Here is a 17,889-nt window from a genome sequence, read left to right on the forward strand (position 1 = left end):
AAATTCCTACAGCAGCAAACATTGACATAAATAATTTAGGTGTTAGCTGGACTCCATTAAAAATACGTTGCTAACCTTGTTTGTAAATATAAATGTTTTCCTTGGGGTCTATTTATGCAATAGAGATAAATGTCATACTTCCTTGTCTTGAAACAACAAATCCCATAATATATTTTACCCTCATCAACTGTTCAATGACAATAATTTCGGTCGACTCAGCATCAGCCAAATTGAAAGGTTTCGCTCCCTTTGCATTAGTGACACTGGCATCAGAATGTTCATGAACCTCATTCCCTGAGAACAAGCTGATTCTGATACCTGCAACATGCAGATTTACTGGATGGATTGATATTGGTTACCTGCCTGCTCTACAGGCCCTGCAGTACTTTGAGTTAGTCTCCTCTTACCCACAGGAGTGTAAGAGAATATGAATTTCACAGGTTATAGGGGACTAGACTTTCTCTTCCCCTTCTGATATACTGTTTGTACATTCTGAGCTCTTTGCTCATAAATAATAGCTTATACACAGGTTAGCTGCACACTTTGGTTTTAAACTTCTTTGGAAAACTACTTTTATTTTGACAGTTTTAAAAGAACTTTACTTTCCAACAAGGAAATGGGTTAATACAAGCACACTTCAGGGCTATGAGTGTGACTGATTCTGTTGACTAATCTGCAGGATCTTTGAAGGATAGACACAACATCCTCTTCGGTGGGTTTGTTCCTTTCCCTTTAAGAAGCAATCCGAAGGCTTCTCCCATATGGGGACCTAGAGGGTTCCATCCTGTCTTCCCTCCTGCTCACTGCGCCTGCACTTCTGCAAGAGGAGATACATAGTGAGATGGCTTGGGCTGCAGCAGCATCAGTCTATGGGCAGCACTCAGAGCTATGTCTAATTTCCACTGACTCCAAGATACCCTAAGTATTTATGTTTATACGGAAATGAGGATGTGGAAAAGAGGTTTACTGATAGCAAAAGGCATGGTGAAGCATGTCTAGGATTGGGCTAAGTCAGTAAGTGTGCCCTCTGTTGAAGTATGTCTGATCTTTGCCAGTGTAGTTTGCAGTTGAAGTTATGTTAGATCTGTAGCTGCTTCTGGATGCCCAGGTGACAGCAGAGGCAGACACCTATTTTCATCTATGACCAAGCTGTAAACATTCCTATCTGATGTGGACTGTACCTGAGTAAGTCATGCCTTTGTAACCTCACAGCTAGATTACAGCAATAAACCATAATTGTAACCCCTTTAAAAAAATCAGCCGGATTCTTCAGCTCATGTAAAATACACCAACTTGTTTCTTTATTTGGATGAACCATTTGAGCATGTGACCTCATTTTCAGGGGTTATGGAAATGGCAGGCAAGGAGCACCTTGGAGAAACCAGAAACTATCGTACCACTGAACCACACTGGATTTGTTACGCAATTCAAGCTTTTGGCTATTATTTATAAAGCCATACATGGTCTGTGTGCAAAATTTCAGAGAAACCACTTATGTCCGATAGATTGCTGCTAGATTGCTATTGCTATTGATCCCTGGGGTTCACCTCTCCAGGAGCAGTGGCAAGATATTCATATGGCTGTCTCCTGGAGATTGAGTTTGGTACACCTGACAAGCGAAGCATTTAAATTACCCGAGGAACACCTGGGGACAGGAGATGCAGGTTTTTAATACAAAAACTTCATCTAACTATTGTGATAGACCCAGGCTAGTCGGGAACAGCAAAGCAGTAGAAGGGAGATATACTGGCCACAGGATAAGCACTTTTCTGTTCCCTGAGTGACCAGAGCAGGGGCTGCTCCAGGCTAATGAGAACATCTGACTCCAATTAACCTGCCAAGAGTCAGGTGAGGCTCTTAAGCACCTGACTCTAATCAAGGCCCCTCTGATGCTATAAAAGGGCTCACTCCAGTCAGGCCAAAGGGGAGCCAGAGGAGAGGAAGTGTGTGTGAGGAACTGGGAGCAAGAGGCGTGTAAGAAGCTGAGAGCGAGTAGGCATACTGCTGGAGGACTGAGAAGTACAAGCATTATCAGACATCAGGAGGAAGATCCGGTGGTGAGGACAAAGAAGATGTTGGGAGGAGGCCATGGGGAAGTAGCCCAGGGAGTTGTAGCTGTCGTGCAACTGTACCAGGAGGCACTCTAGACAGCTGCAGTCCACAGGGCCCTGGGCTGGAACCCAGGGTAGAGGGTGGGCCCGAGTTCCCCCCAAACTTCCCAACTCCTAATCAAACACAGGAGGAATTGACCTGGACTGTGGCTTCTACCAGAGGGGAAGGTCTCTGGGCTGTTTCCAAACCCACAGGGTGAATCTGTGAGGCGAGCAAATCCGTCAATAAACGCAGGACCCACCAAGGTAGAGGAGGAACCTTGTCACACTATATTTTGTATTTATCTTTTAATTATGCAAGTTTCCTAGGTACTGAGTTGAGTTATAAATCAGTAAAGATATTAAATAAACAAACAGTGGCTGAGAGACTGTTTTACACAAATCTGTGTCTCAGTCATTATTTAGAACTACATGTCTGTTAATTGCAGCTGAAGATCAGAAAAGGATACACCAAATTTGCCCTCACTGCATTCAGAAACACCATTCTGAGCCAGATGTGAAGTCTATCCTTAAGCCAGAAGTCTCTCGACATTCCTGCTATTTTCAAAGAGCATCTTGTATTTAATTATAAGGCTCGTTCCAGCACATACTGACTTCACTCCTAGACCTAAGAAACTGATGGGCAGCTCTTCATCCTGATATCAGAAAACTATATGGAGAAAAACAGAGAAAAAGACTTACACTGATTCTCAAAAAGAAGAACTTGCATTCCATAGAGGGAAAAGGACTGTCGAAAACTATACGTGACCGAATTCTTCTTCTTTTGAAAGATCTTGGTAACCTGAAAATATCAATTAAAAAAACCCAGACAAAATAAGGATGTGTTCTTTGATCTGAACATCAGTGTAAAGAATTCAACTATAATAGTGAAACAATTCTATACACACTACTTTAATTACTCTTGGTACTGGGATATCAGAAATAGATATATATTTTACCCAAAGACAGCTTCCAGTCTGCAATACAGTAACTATTTGCTACTTTTGCTTTTTTTCCCCTCCCCCCTGCACTGTAACTGGTCTATTGGGATAAATCTACAACCTTTGCTTGCAGAAAGATAAACAAGGCTTGAAAAATGTACATGACCCCTACCACCAGGAGGGCTTGGGATGAAAATATCTGTGTTACCATATCTCCCAAGACCACTGGCCCTAAATCTTAAAGAAATGAAACAATTACATATTGTTTATTGAATGTCATTGAAAAATATGTCATTCAACAGAAACTTGCTATGTCTCCTGTCTTTCTCTCCATCCTTGATCAGAGTTTATCTTTTAGTTATCAGACTATTCTCTCTCCCTCCAACCTCTTACTTCTTTCTCTGCCACACAGTTGTTTCTCTCTCTCCTACTCCCCCCTAAAATCTCTCAGTACTTGACTCCCTTCTATTACCTTATTCTATCAGCCTCTTTTCTCCCTCTGCCACCCTCCACCCTCATTCCTATTCACTCCCTCTCTTACTCCTCATATGCAGGGCGTGAGAGGTTTACCACACACTTAGGCCATGGCTACACCGGAGAGTTGCAGCGCAGGTGGTGGGTTTACAGCGCTGCAACTTAGTAACTGTCCACACCTACAAGGCACATCCAGCGCTGCAACTCCCTGGCTGCAGCACTGGCTGTACACCTGGTCTGCTTGGGGTATAACGATTGCAGCACTGGTGATGCAGCACTGCTCGTCAAGTGTGGCCACCAAAAGTGCTGTAATTGGCCTCCAGGGTATTAGGAGGTATCCCAGAATGCCTGTTCACAACAAACTGGAAGAGTGGCTGAACTCCGGGCACCCGGGAGCCGCTTATCTAAAAAACAAACACAGCTCCTGTTTGCTCGAGCAAGCGAGTGAGCGGAGGCAGGCAGGGGAATTGCTTTGGAACGTTCACAGCTGTTTGCTTGAGGAGAGAAGCCACACAGCGGAGGGGAAGAGAGGAGTCCGTATTGAGCAGCTGCTTATGTGGTCTGAAGGCTATTTAGGAGTGCATAATTTGCATTTAGTGAATAAGAGAGGGGTGGGGAAGGGGTCAAAACTTTTAAAATGATTGAAGGTAGGTGCTGTGTATCTTCCAGTCCTTAGAACTTGCAAGGCAGAGAGCTGACAACAGTGTCAGCTCCAAAAATCCACTCTCTCTGTCTCCTCCACGCTCCTTGTCACACTCCACCTCACCTCCCTCTTTTGAAAAGCACGCTGCAGCCACTTGAACGCTGGGACAGCTGCCCACAATGCACCACTCCCAACAGCGCTGCAAATGCTGCAAATGTGGCCACACTGCAGCGCTGGTAGCTGTCAGTGTGGCCACACTGCAGCGCTTTCTCTACACAGCTGTACAAAGACAGCTGTAACTCCCAGTGCTGTACAGCTATAAGTGTAGCCATACCCTTAGGGTATGTCTAAACAGACCACATGAGTGAGCTTCTAAGCTACTTCTGCCACCTCCCTCCCGAGGCTTCAGAGTCAGAGCTCCAGTTTGAGTCGCAACTTCAAAGCGCCTCTACACAGATATTTTTAGAGAGCTAGCATGAGCTCTGCCACCCCAAGTCTGTCGACCCAGGCTGGGAGGCTCACTTCCACAGACTGTGTAGATTTACCCAAAATAGCTCAAGGACTAAACCACTCACTAGTCCAAGAGCTACTCTCAGATAAAAAACTGAGCCAACTCACAGGGACAATGGTAGGATTCCCAGTGTGTGGTCTGTGGGATTATCTTTTGTAGCCTCCCGCTAGGAGGTCTCTGATAAGTCTGAAGCATGCATCCCTTCTGGCTACTAGACAGCAGAAGGTGCTTTTCCTCTCTCTGTCCTCTGTGCTACAGTGAGACTGCAGAGAAGCAGAACAGGGCACAGGCCTGGAACTCAGGAGACCTGGGTTCTACTCTGGGATCTATTGGTGACCTGCTGTGTGACCTTGGCCATGTCTCTTCACCTCCCACTACCTTGGATTCTCCTCCTGCCCTTGGTCTCTCTTGTACAAACACAGTCTAATTGGACAGCACTTACTACACTGGAACCCTGATTTTGACTGAGGCCTCTAGGCACTAAAGAAATACAAACAACATCTAATAACCTGCTCTTCAGTGTCTGTTTTTGGGACCTCCTCCACCATGACTAGATCCTCCCTCTGCCGCAGCTCACAGCTTGCTCAAGTTGTGGCAGAATAAAATTGACTCAGTTCTTGTAATTTTAACTTCTGGATATAGAGTTCCCCGTCTGCACCACTGATAACTAATGAGACTCTGGCCAGTTTTCACTCTGATACAATTTGGCACAGCTATTAGCATCAGACTAAGGGAGACAAAACACAGACTGTTTGCAGAGGATGACAATATTGCATTGATATAAACTCATGATCACATTTGGATTTGAAGGTTATTTATCCATTTTTGAAGGAAAGCCTGTCTTGTTCAAGCTCTGAGTAAGAGTACAAATTATAAATAATGAACAGGCAATGTACCTTTATGTTATAACTCACAACAAAATATGGGATACAATATCCAATCAACTTAATTCTCCAGGTAAAAATCAAAATACATTCGGACTACAAAGTACTACAGGTGTTCCTATTTTTGAAAGTAATTCAAGAAAATGCTTCCAAGCTATCACTCCTTTTATTTGTATTTTTAAAAACACTGGGTCAAACTAAATGGATGCTGGGAAGGAAAATCAACTGTATTTCAACATACTCAACTTATATTCAAGGGAATAGACATGTCTGGATCATAACACATCAACTGAACACAGATCAATAGCCAAGTGTAATTACCCTTTCCTGTTTTATCTCAATAGCTAGATGAGCCTTTTTTGAAACAGGTAAACTGGAACTATCACAAATATTTTCTGCAACAATAAACTATTGCACCAAACCACCTTCTTATAACCAGTAGTAGTAATGAGAAAGAATCTTCAGGTTTCAAAGAAAATCACAGAATTGTAGGACTGGAAGGGACCTTGAGAGGTCATTTCATCCAGTTCCCTGCACTCATGGCAGGACTAAGTATTATCTACACCATCCCTGACAAGTGCTTGTCTAACCTGCTCTTAAAAATTTCCAATGATGGATATTCCACAGCCTCCCTGGGAATTTATTCCAGTGCTTAACCACCCTGACAGTTAGGAAGTTTTTCCTAACGTCCATCCTAAACTGCCCCTGCTGCAATTTATACCCATTGCTTCTTGTCCTATTCTCAGAGATTAAGGAGAACAATTTTTCTCCCTCCTCCTTGTAACAGCCTTTTATGTACTTGATTAAATATATATTTAGGATGATAATCAGTGATTATGTGCAAGGCTACATTTTAGTACAGGTGTTTTTAGTAAAAGTCATGGACAGGTCATAAATAAATAATAATTAATAATTGGAGATATACCAATGTCCTAGAACTGGAAGGGACCTTGGAAGGTCATCGAGTCCAGCCCCCTGCCTTCACTAGCAGGACCAATAAACATGACCTGTCCATGACTTGTACTATATACCCCTTGACTAAATCTCGGGTGTTCTGGGGGGCTCTGAGGGTGCTAGGGGGCACCTGGGCTACTGGTGCTGGGGGAGCTCCATGATGCCCATTGGTGCTTATAGGGGGCTTTGGGACACTCTTTGGTGCTTGTGGGGGATGCTGGGGAAGGGTGCTCCGGGGTGCCTGCTGGAGCTCAGGGGTGAGGGGCCAGCTGTGACCGCCGCTGCTGGCAGGGGCCGGCCCAGGACCACCACCTCCACTGCTGCTGGTGGGGGGTGCCCCGGGACCGCCACTGTTGCGGGGGGTGGAGTGGTGTGACTGGCTCCAGTGCTGCTCGAGCGGCTCTGTGGTCAGGCACACCTGCAGGCTGCAGAAGTTACAGAGGTCCCAGAAAGTCATGGAATCCGTGACTTCAGTGACAGCCTCGCAGCCTTAATTATGAATAGTTGGACATGAACTCTTTCTAGACTCTTGAGGCTCAAGGGCATATTCATGGGTCACTAGAGCACAATTTGGATTTTAAATAGTATCTCTGATTTTATCCATGACTCTTATTTTTTAAATGCATTTGAATTATAAAAATCCAGTCTCCTGTCTCATGCACTGGGTGTCCATCCTACAAATAAATCAAACAGTGAGCAATACAAAACAAAGAGTGCTCAGCCCATCTTGACTCAAACGACTACTAACCAGCTAAAGCTAGATAATACAAATAACCCAAAGCCGGGGCTGGTATCTCTTACCAAAGGCCTGGGGGAAAATGATAGGCTTAGATGTAATGAAATATTAATGATATTCATGCAAGCAATACATGGCCATAAGAACATGCTTTTTTTCCTGTAGATTTGCTAGAACTGATTTAATTTATTATAAGGATAAACTCAATTAGTAGAACTCAGTTTCTAAAATTCAACATATTTGCACAGATATACTCACTGCTCAGACAAGAACTTCCCTTTGTAAACTAAACTCTTTTGTTTCCTCCAAGGGACGTGTATGTGTGCATATGGGAGAGGAAGGGGAACCTATGTTGCAGATAACTAGAGGATACAAAATCCTTAGTTTACAGCTGTTTAAATCCAGATCCACAACACTGTCCCTCTTAGCATATATGGCCTCTTGGGTTTTCAGTGCCCTGACTCCCATGGAAATCAATGGGAGTTCAAAGCACCAAGCTCTGTCCAGATAGTGCTCGCTCCAAAAAGGACAAAGGGCCAGATTTTTTAAAGGTATTTAGGTGCCTAAAGAGGCACCTACATGCATAATTCCCACTGAAATCAATAGAAGTTAGGCACCTAGGCACTTCTGAAAGTCCCGCTAGATGCCACCTACATCTTCAGCACCTCAATACCTTTAAAAGTCTGGCCCCCAGCCTTTAGCAAGATCTGCAAAACATTTGCATTTTAGAAAGCTGGATCTTATAAGCAAGAAAAACATCATCATGTCCCAGAAAACCTGGTTGATAGTGCTAGTAAAGCCTTCAACCATGGTACCAAAAATATGATAAGACTATCAGGACAAAGGCTAAGCTGTCTTCCTCTAAGCAAAGATAAACAAATGAATGGCAGCAGAAATCTAGCAATTAAAATATAGTTTTCTACACACTTCTTAGTATACTTAGGAAGTCTCTCTACTTATCAGAATCTGTGTGCTAATAAAAGCTTATCTTAAAAAAATACATTGTATCTGAAAATACATACCACAAGGAGGTCATTAAATAAAAATATTTCTCGCTGGTGCAGACCAAGCTTCTGAGGTTTATTTGGGTCTGGAACTTCAAACAACCTACAGTAGCAAACAAGTCTCCGGTGGGGTAAAGAGAGAACCTATGGTATACAGAAAAGTACAATGCTGATCTCAGTTAATAAGGAGTATCTTTCTTGCCTGAAGTCTTTATGCTAATACTTCGAATATCATTAGTTCTTTAAGACCAATAGTAGACTGTTTTTCATCAAAGGATGAACAATATAACAACACAGATATATCTGCTGCAAAGTTGCAACAGATCCACAACATAATTAAATAATTAAGTCAGATATTCTGTAGGGACTTGTATCCTGCACATTGAAGCCAATGGGAGTTTTGCTACTGACTTTAATAGGAGAAAGAGCAAACCTTAGTTTATATAGCTATAAAACATTGAGTAAAATAAAGCAGAAAGTGTGATCACAAAGCAAAGTGTTTCCATTTTGCTGCACACTTTTAAATATCTAATACCAAATAACACGGGATGCAAAATTATTTCACCTTTTATCAGATGGCGAATACACCAGGCTTTGGTGTTTTGTTTTGTTTTTTATTTGTTTTTTAATTGTTTAATTCAATCTGTACATTTGTGAGATCAAGGCAAGGTGGCATGCACATCAGGAAAAAGTAAATGCATCTTCAGTCTGACTTCTTTTCTCATGCTGATAAGAAAACCGATAATTACTTCCCGCTTTCTTCCTCGAAACATTCCTGCCTACAACATCTACAGAAAATAGTTATTCTGAATCTACTGAGACTTCATGTCTTTCAAATGCAAATAAGATTATTCTGCCAATCATATTAAAAAAGGGATGTTTTAAATTTATATTTTCATGTAAAGCATAGAATATTCCTTTGTACCTAGACTTGTTTTTCTTATTTTAAACGAACTATTTTATTACATCCTCTGATTCTGTATGGGAACAGTATGGTTTATTAGGCCAAGGAAGCTGAAAAGCAGAGATTATTAGTAAGTACACATTATTCCTTTAAATCAGTGGTTCTTAAAACTTGTTCATGGCCTATATTTTAATATAGAAACTGACACATGGACACTTTCCCCTCCACTTTGTTATTTCATTGGGTGAAATCCTGCCCTTAAAATCAATGAGATTTTTGCCACTGACACCAATTGTGCCAGAATTTCACCCCTAATACTCCTGTGGCATTGTATTAATTATGGTACTTATTTTCCTGGGGGTTTTGCCAGGGGAGGACAGTTTTAAAACCTGGCTAATGCTCTATAGGAATCGGCTGGCAGAGAATGCTAGAGAAAAGGTGCTGAATCAGTTTTCCCTCAAGGTTATCCCGCCCACTTTTGGTGCTGGACAAGCGGTCATGGGCTCCCACCAGAGAGGACTTAGAGGTGGGTTATGTTGCTGCATTTCCCCCATCTCCAGACAGACTTACTTCCCCTTGGGGCTGGCAGCCTGGCATCTGCCACTGCAAGACAACAGACTAAGTAAATTGAGCCTAATTAATGTAGAGTTAACTACAGTGAGACCTACATATGGAATTTAACTGAAAGGAAAATGTATTCATTCTTAAATCAACAGAAGAGTCCTTCAGAGTATTTCCATAGTCTGCAGGCATTTCTAAACAAACACCTAGGAAGTACTAATAGATACTTTATTAGACTATGAAACAAAGCTTTCCACCACTCTAACAAGGCTTCCATGTTGACTGCTCATGCAAGAAGAGCAGGAGGCAAGCAGATTAAAAGCAATGCAAATGAGAAGTAATAGGGAAGAACATTCTCTGGATCATCCTAAGGTAAAATATTAATGCAAAGGAAAATGATCATAATGAAAAAAAACATTAAGAGTCAAATTTGTAAAATGACATCTAATCTTTTGACAGAAGGTGCTACGTTACAAATACAGTACAAAGTTAAGTCAGGTGATGGGGAATTAGCATTTATATTTGCTTTTCATTGCCTTAAAAAAATTTTTTTAAACGTTTTTTACTATTATTGGCAACACTAGCCTGAGATTAAAATAAGTGGAACACTTCATAAGGAGATTCAGTTTTAAGAATATAATTGAATTTGTGTCGGACTTCAGTTTGTATGCCTGTTGTACTCATCTACCTTTGAAAAAAGAGCTGCAAATTAATTGGCAATATCCTCCTAGGAAACAAACAACAAATACTGAAACATACAAGGAATGGTTGATGAAGTGAGAGCTAGGTGATAGGGCATGCCTTTTGGGGCAGAATCAATGCAATTTTCATTTCTGCATAGGGCATGATAGTCTGGTGATAATTTGCATTAGTAATGCACAAATAAAAAGACAGAGCATAAGAAAAAACAAAATCTAAAAAACTCTGGGCAATGAATTACAAACAAACTACACAAAGAAAATTTTTTAATTCTTAGCAAATCTTTATACCTTAGAGCATGAACTGACTTCTGCAGGAAGTTTTGGCATGTTTTTGCTAAGTCAACAGTGAGAAAGGTTTGCTTAAAAGATAAATCAACTGTAAGAAGCCTACATTTTGAGAAAGTCAAAAATATAGCAGAAATATATTAGTGTTAGTAAGGGATAATCCTGAATATTAAACTGCTTCTGATTAGTGTGATTTACAAAGCATGAATCAATATGAAAAGGAATACCTACACAACCAAGTCCATGATGTAGAGATCCAATCTACAGTAGAAAGACATATAAAAGTTTGTTAAACTTCAGAGAAACACAGTACTGTATCATAGCAAGTAAATACTCCATGGTCTTACTATGAGTAAACGCCTATAAAGTAAAATAGGTGGCTATTTCCCGCATTTTCTTTCACACAGTAAAAAAATTCTCATCAAATGCACCTGATTCTATGAAAAACCACTGCTTCCAGAAAGGCTGTTAAGTGTCTCTAACTCCATTTACTGCATGGGCTCAGCACACTGCAAGATCAAGCCCTGTGTCTGGAATGCTATGTGCCTGAACCAGACAGGAGCAGAAATACATACGTTACTGTCAACTGAAAGTTTTATATGACAGTAAATATGACACCACCCGTGCCCTTAACACTTACTATAGAACAGTCAAGAAGTTTTTCCTTTCCCCCTTAAGCATATGGTGTAAGACACTATTAGCTTTTTCATATTTGGTGACACCTTCCAACAGTTCTTCCAGGGGGTCTTCAGTTCTCCCTCATGCCCTAATTCCCCCACACTGGAAATAGGAAACAGGCTCTAATCCATATTTTTCTGTGATATGTTTTAAACCAACTGGGATAGTCTCAGGTTAGATAAATAATACTTAGCATCAATCTTCAAAGTTCTTTACAAATAATTGGGCAAATCTGGAAATCCTTCCTCAGCTTCTAATCTGTCCTTACTCACCTAAAATGCCCTATGGCAGGTAACAAGCTGAAACTCAAACGGAAAACAAGGATCCATTAAAAACTGCAGCACAACCTTAGGAATCAGCTGATTGAGGTATGGGAGTTAGAAGGTTTGGGTTCTACTTCCAGCTTTATCATAGATCTCTTATGTGACTTTAGGCAAGTCATTTTCAAAAGGCACCCAACATGAGAAACCCGGGGGCCTGACTTTCAGAAGTGTTGAGTACCAGGAGCCCCACTGACTTCAGCTGCAGGTTTCGGGGGATCCAAAAACCAGGGCACCCCAAATTAGTGGACATTTTTGAAAATGTTGACATGAATTTCTGTGCCTCAGTTGCCTCATTTCTAAAAAGGGGATTAAAAATACTTCTCCCCCACACAGGGATGTTGTGAAGAGAAATTAATTCATGATCGTGAAGCACTTCAAGATCCCTGGATAGAAATCAATGGCTAAGTACAAAACAGTCAGAATCATACTCAGCACTTTTGTGAACTAAGTAAATATTATTATCCCGTTCCTACAGCTAGAGAACCTGAGGAAGAGGAGTTAAGTGAATTGCAAAAGCCTAGAGAGGGAGGGAGCGAGTGTCAGAATAGGCATTAGAACTCAAGAGAACCTGGTTCCCAGATTGGCTCTTAGACCACAGGATTACATCAGTCTCCAAAACTGATCGCCTCTCTTTTAAATACTGCCTTGTACAGCCTGTTTTAAGGAGGAGGAAATACTGACATGACCAAAATCTTTAATTAAAGGTAGAAAAATGTATTTCAGCTTTATAAGACATCACTTTGCAGCAACCTGCTCCAGTCCTTTTGAAATATAATCACAGAAAGTGATTAAAATGCAGACATTTCAGAGCCAAAGTTCAGGATTGAAACTAACAGGGAGAATATGTGGGTAAAACAGATATATTTTATTATCTTTATTTTAAAAAAATGTAATATTCATAACCTCACCATGCACAGATGCGCACTACCATCCAGGCTAGAGTGCAGAGAAATGTTCACTTGTTTAGTGAAAGTTATGAAAACAAGGCCATGTTTGTAGCAATTTTATTACATTGACATACTTCCCATATTTTGTCATTGTCCAGTCTAATTTATATTTACACAAAGCCTCAGGTATGAGTATCCCTTGTTCTGCAACTCTCAGTCATATGGCATAATCAGCTTTAGTTTAAGTGCAAAATTAACTTACTGGTTTCTTTCCTACAATGAGTTTTTCGACCTTTTGGACCTGGGATACATGATCCTCGTTTGTCTTCAGTTCCCGTTTGCGGATTCGCTCGTATATTCCAATCAGCATCTCTCGTGGGATATCTTCACCATCATCTACGCCTGCAGAAACCAACAGCTCTCATTACCACTTTGACTTACAATGACCTGACTAGCAAACAGTGGCTCCTCTCCACACTTACAGCTCAATAAAGTGGGCTTCTTAGCAAGAACAAGGTAAGGACACATGTACTGTTTGTTTACCTTACTGACCATAAAGAAGGTGTTGCCCTGTTTATATGGATTGATGATATACCTGCTAATCTAAGTAATTCTGTTCCATGACCCAATATAGTCAAATAATCTTCCAGCCAACAAGTAGTTGAGAGAGTCTAAGCCCTTTTCTTATTCACTGTCATTTTGCCAATCTTACAGAAGAAGAAACCAGTTATATTAAAATATAAAGTATTACCTTTCACCCCCTCATCGCCACCATACATCCACCGATTGAAATATTTTAATTGTCAATTATACTTTTGATTTTTTTTTAAATTACTATAGCAAAATTTGCCCACAACAAGAGTAATTCCCCAAGCAAACCTTCATAGCTACTAAGACAGATGAAAAAAAAACAAAAAACAAAACCCACTGTCTTAAAGTTTAAGTGAATTTAATGCAGATGAATGTTACCAGATAATGCTCTTGGACACTAAATTCTACCTTTGTCCCCAGAACAGCATCGCATAGGGTGGAACCAGTGCAACCATTCCAATCTGCCTCACCAATGCTCCTCAGGCCTGACCTGCTCTACAGGCAAAATGAGAGTGCAGTCTGTGTGTCCATTCAGTCCTTGGCCTCTCTGTGGAGGCTACCAGCAAGGGTGCCAACCAAACAATGTGAATTGTGGTGGTGGTTTTGGTGATGTGGACACTTATCTGGCAGGAAGGGAATGAGCACCCTGAGGACCTCATTCTGCAAGCTGACCTGCCTGGGTAGGTCAACCGTTGCACCAACACAGAGTCCCAGGGAATCTGACTCATTTCACAAAAGTTACTTAACAGTTTTCACATTCTAGTGACTTTTGGTCACTAATGACCTCAGCTGGATTTGAACTAGTGAACCAGAAGTTCTGAATCCCACGTCCCAGATCAAATACTTTTCTCTCCCATTTTTAATGAAACTTCTCATTTGTCATAGCCAGATATCTTATACAAATCAAACTAATAATACACATTATTCTCTCTCTCACCCATCTCATTTGCTAGATCTTTTACCATAATTAATAACTATTATCTAGTTTGAAATGATGTTAGACACCTATCATACAAGTGTGCTGGTTAATGATTACAATAATTTTAGCTAATCATTTCTTCTTTTAATATTAATTTTTAAGAGAATGCAGTTTACTCTAGAGGAGCATTTTACACTAGTTCACATCAGTCTTGTTATCATGCTGTTTTAATTTTTAATACTGAATAATTATTGTGAGTATTCTAACAAGTGTGACAGAATCCTGGAAGCTGCTCCTGAATTCCTAACTTTCATGGACAGAATCCAAATAGACCTTTTGCACATCAAATCTGGTGAGTGATTAAAAGCAGGGGACCTCAAACACTTTAATACAGGCTGGACCACATCTTAACAGGTATCTCCCCTTCCATTCATGATCACCTTCTTTCCCATTTGCAAACACATAACATCCCTGTGGCAACTACAGCAATTGCTTACATAAGTAGCCTGATGACAGTATTTAATCTTTTCTTAGCAGCTGGCAGCAAGGGGGAGCTTGCACCATGCGAGCAGCTGCAAATGCTCCACAGACCACAGCTGAAGACCCATTCATTAAAAGTTAGGAACAATATAGCCTACTAAACTGCTCTCTATGCAGTGGCAGCTCTAGGGATTTTGCTGCTCCAAGCACGGCAGGCAGGCTGCCTCCGGTAGTTTGCCTGCGGAGGGTCCGCTGGCATGGGAGGCAAGTTTATAGAAATTTTGGTGGTGCCCAGAACCCACCCCCCCAACTCTGCCCCCTCAAACTCCGCCTCCACCTGCCTAAGGCTCTGGGTGGAGTTTCAGGGGGGAGGTCTGGGGTGCAGGTCCTGGGCTGGGGATTAGGGTGCAGGAGGGGTGCAGGCTTTGGGAAGGAGTTTGGGTGGTGGGTGCAGGCTCTGGGCTGGGGCACGGGTGAGTATGCAGGAGGGGGTGAGGGCTGCAGGCTTTGGGATGGAGTTTGGGTGCAGGCTCTGGGCTGGTGCTGGGGGTGTAGGAAGGGGTGGGGGTGCAGGCTCTTGGATGGAGTTTGGGTGCTGGGTGCAGGCTCTGGGCTAGGGCAGGGGGTGGGTGTGCAGGAGGGGGTGAGGGGTGCAGGCTTTGGGACAGAGTTTGGGTGCAGGCTCAGCTGAGGGTGGGGGTGTAGGAAGGGGGAGGTGGTGCACGCTGAGGCAGAGGATCAGGCTGCAGGGGGATGAGGGCTCTGGCTGGGGATAAGAATCAGGGTGCGGGGGGTTAGGGCTCTGGCTGGGGCTGAGGATCAGGGTGTGGGGGCATGAGGGCTCTGGCTGGGGCAGAGGATTAGGGTGCAGGGGGATGAGGGCTCTGGCTGGGGATGAGGATCAGGGTGCAGGGGGATGAGGGTTGGGGCTGAGGATGAGGGTTTGGGGCGTTGGAGAGGCTCAGGGTAAGGGCAGCCTGCCTTGCCATTAGTGGATGGCAGGCACTAGGACCCTGGGGCAGCAGACAGCAGTTCTGCCAGGAGCCGATCTCTGGCAGCACGAACAGGCAAGGACACGGCGGAGGTGGGACGCAGGGGGAGGGGTGGAAGGCGGAGGCTGGGACCCGCTCCAGGCAGGGATGCAGAGGGGCGGGGCGGTGGGGGGAGACCCTTGGGGGCCAGGGCCGGGTTCGGGCCCGATCCAGGCAGGGCCAGGGGAGAGACCCAGCTCCAAATATTGCTGGAGCAGGGCACCCGGTCCTGAACATTCCTGGAGCCCGGGCACCTCGAGCCCATATAACCTGCCGCCTATGTCCGCTGGTCCTGCGGCTTCGGCGGACCTCCTGCAGGCGTCCGCTGAAGCTGCGGGACCAGCAGACACTCCGCAGGCACAGCTGCGGGAAGTCCACCGAAGCCATGGGACCAGTGGACCCTCCGCAGGCAGCCTGCCTGTCGCCTTCGCGGTGCCGGCAGAGCGTCCCCCCCGTGGCTTGCCACCCCAAGCATGCACTTGGGGTGCTGGGGCCTGGAGCCACCCCTGTCTCTGACAAAAATTATACATAAAAAGCGATAGTAAGGATCCAGTAAGAGGGAGCCTCTAGAAGCACTCTAGCTCTGATAAAACAGTCAAGAACATAGCTGTTAAAGGACTATAAAAGGTAGAAGTATTGGGCCATTTTCAACCTTATTCTTTTGTAGACTTTTAGCTAAAATGACAATACTAAATTTAATCTTGTTTAGCTTGCACCTTACACTAAAATGTCTGCCAAGGATAGCATGTGATACGGATTTACAGGGAACAAAATGGACAACTGACACTTTCATTGTCAAGATCTGAAATTCCAGAATGCATCAGTATCCATGACTTAATCAGCATCAAGATGAACCAACTGCATCTGTAGATATGAATAATTCAGACAGTTGCCAAAGTCTGGCCAGTAGCCACTAATGAACTTCACTGCCCTCTTCCTGCCATGCGGATAACTACTCTGTGCTATGGAGGAAAAGGTGTGTGGTTTTTTGATTTTGTTTTTTAACAGCCAGTATGTTTGTGCTTACTGCCGCGTAGCTCCTGTGTCTAGTCTGCTACTGCACTGAGCCCACACTCTGTCACAATCAAATGCTACCAAGCAGAAGAAACACTATGGATTGGACTGTGTCTGACCCTTGTATGGGAGTTGAGGTTGGGGAGTGTAAGCATAAGCAGCCTTCTCTTTATTGTGCCCTTCATGCAAGGACTAGAGATAATCACAGTCCCTCCTAGTGCCCCCTGGGACATAAACAACCTGAAAAGGTGTGGGGCAGGAAAAAGGTAAGGCACCCTAGCGGAGCTGGCCACTATGGAACCGTGGATACTGAGCCATACACTTCCCATATACATGCTGCAGTGTGTCCACTCCTCCTGAGTTCAACTCAAGCTGAGTAGGGGGTAGCTGGGCTTGTGTCTAACAGGCACAGTCTGGCACACAGAGACAGTTTAGGACAGTACTGGAGCTGGACTTGCAAGCAAAAGGTAGAGGGAATTAAAACATTTTAAAATAATATTGCATTTCTTTCTAACAAGCCACGCTCTGGTAAATGGGACAAGATTTTGCATTTCTTGGCAGGGAACCAGCATATAATGTGGGGAGGTATGGGATACAGATTTGGTGAACCAGGAAAGCAGAAGAGCAGGAAGATGTGGGATCTGACTGTGGGTTTCAGAGTGCCAAAGGCTGGAGGACAGATTAAGTCTTTTGACTGGAGATAACTCTCCAAGTCATGGAATGGGGATTCTACATCCACACAGATGCAGAATTCAATGCAATTGGCTTAGCTGGGTTTCAGTTCCCTTCCCACTTGAATTTTACAAGGGCGTTAGAACTGACTTTTTCTAAGGAGGTTAAAGCCTCTGTTTATTTCAGAAGGCCTTCAGCACAGCACACTGATTATTTTCCAGACTTTTATACATATTTATGTGTTCACAGCATAAGTTATCTACGGTAACATTTGATGGATGGGTCTAAAAAACAAAGTTGTTAATTTCCATCTCTGAGAACGTGAATAATCATCATGGATATGCAGCTTCCACATTAACTCTCCTTAAAATGAGTGGGAGAGTTCTTGGTTCATGGAGGACTAACTTGTCTGTCTGGCAACACACAGAAAAGTTTATCCTGAAAGTTTCCTTTGAAATGAGGCAGTGAAAGAAACTTCATTTTAAAAATAAAACTCAAGATTTTGGAGAATGCTGCAAAAGGTCCTACTTCTGCAATTCTGTCAGCAACATGGACCAGTGGTCTTGGTGATGGACTGGTCAACAGAGACAGAAACACTTAACAAAA

At 43.0% G+C, this 17,889-nt stretch overlaps 1 protein-coding gene across 3 annotated transcripts in view; it reads right to left on the bottom strand.

Moving 5' to 3' along the window:
- Nucleotides 1-17,889, bottom strand: part of IQSEC1 (IQ motif and Sec7 domain 1) — a 710,112-nt gene that overhangs the window by 25,658 nt on the left and 666,565 nt on the right. For all 3 annotated transcript variants that reach the window (XM_030568827.1, XM_030568826.1, XM_030568829.1), the window contains exons 9-12: nucleotides 12,839-12,978; nucleotides 10,920-10,949; nucleotides 8,256-8,381; nucleotides 2,793-2,892 (exon numbers count right to left, since the gene is read on the bottom strand). In XM_030568827.1, coding sequence (XP_030424687.1) covers nucleotides 2,793-2,892; nucleotides 8,256-8,381; nucleotides 10,920-10,949; nucleotides 12,839-12,978 — 396 coding nt within the window. The remainder of the gene's footprint in view (nucleotides 1-2,792; nucleotides 2,893-8,255; nucleotides 8,382-10,919; nucleotides 10,950-12,838; nucleotides 12,979-17,889) is intronic.

Source organism: Gopherus evgoodei, chromosome 7 (assembly GCF_007399415.2).
Source record: "Gopherus evgoodei ecotype Sinaloan lineage chromosome 7, rGopEvg1_v1.p, whole genome shotgun sequence".
Classification (NCBI taxonomy): domain Eukaryota; kingdom Metazoa; phylum Chordata; order Testudines; family Testudinidae; genus Gopherus; species Gopherus evgoodei.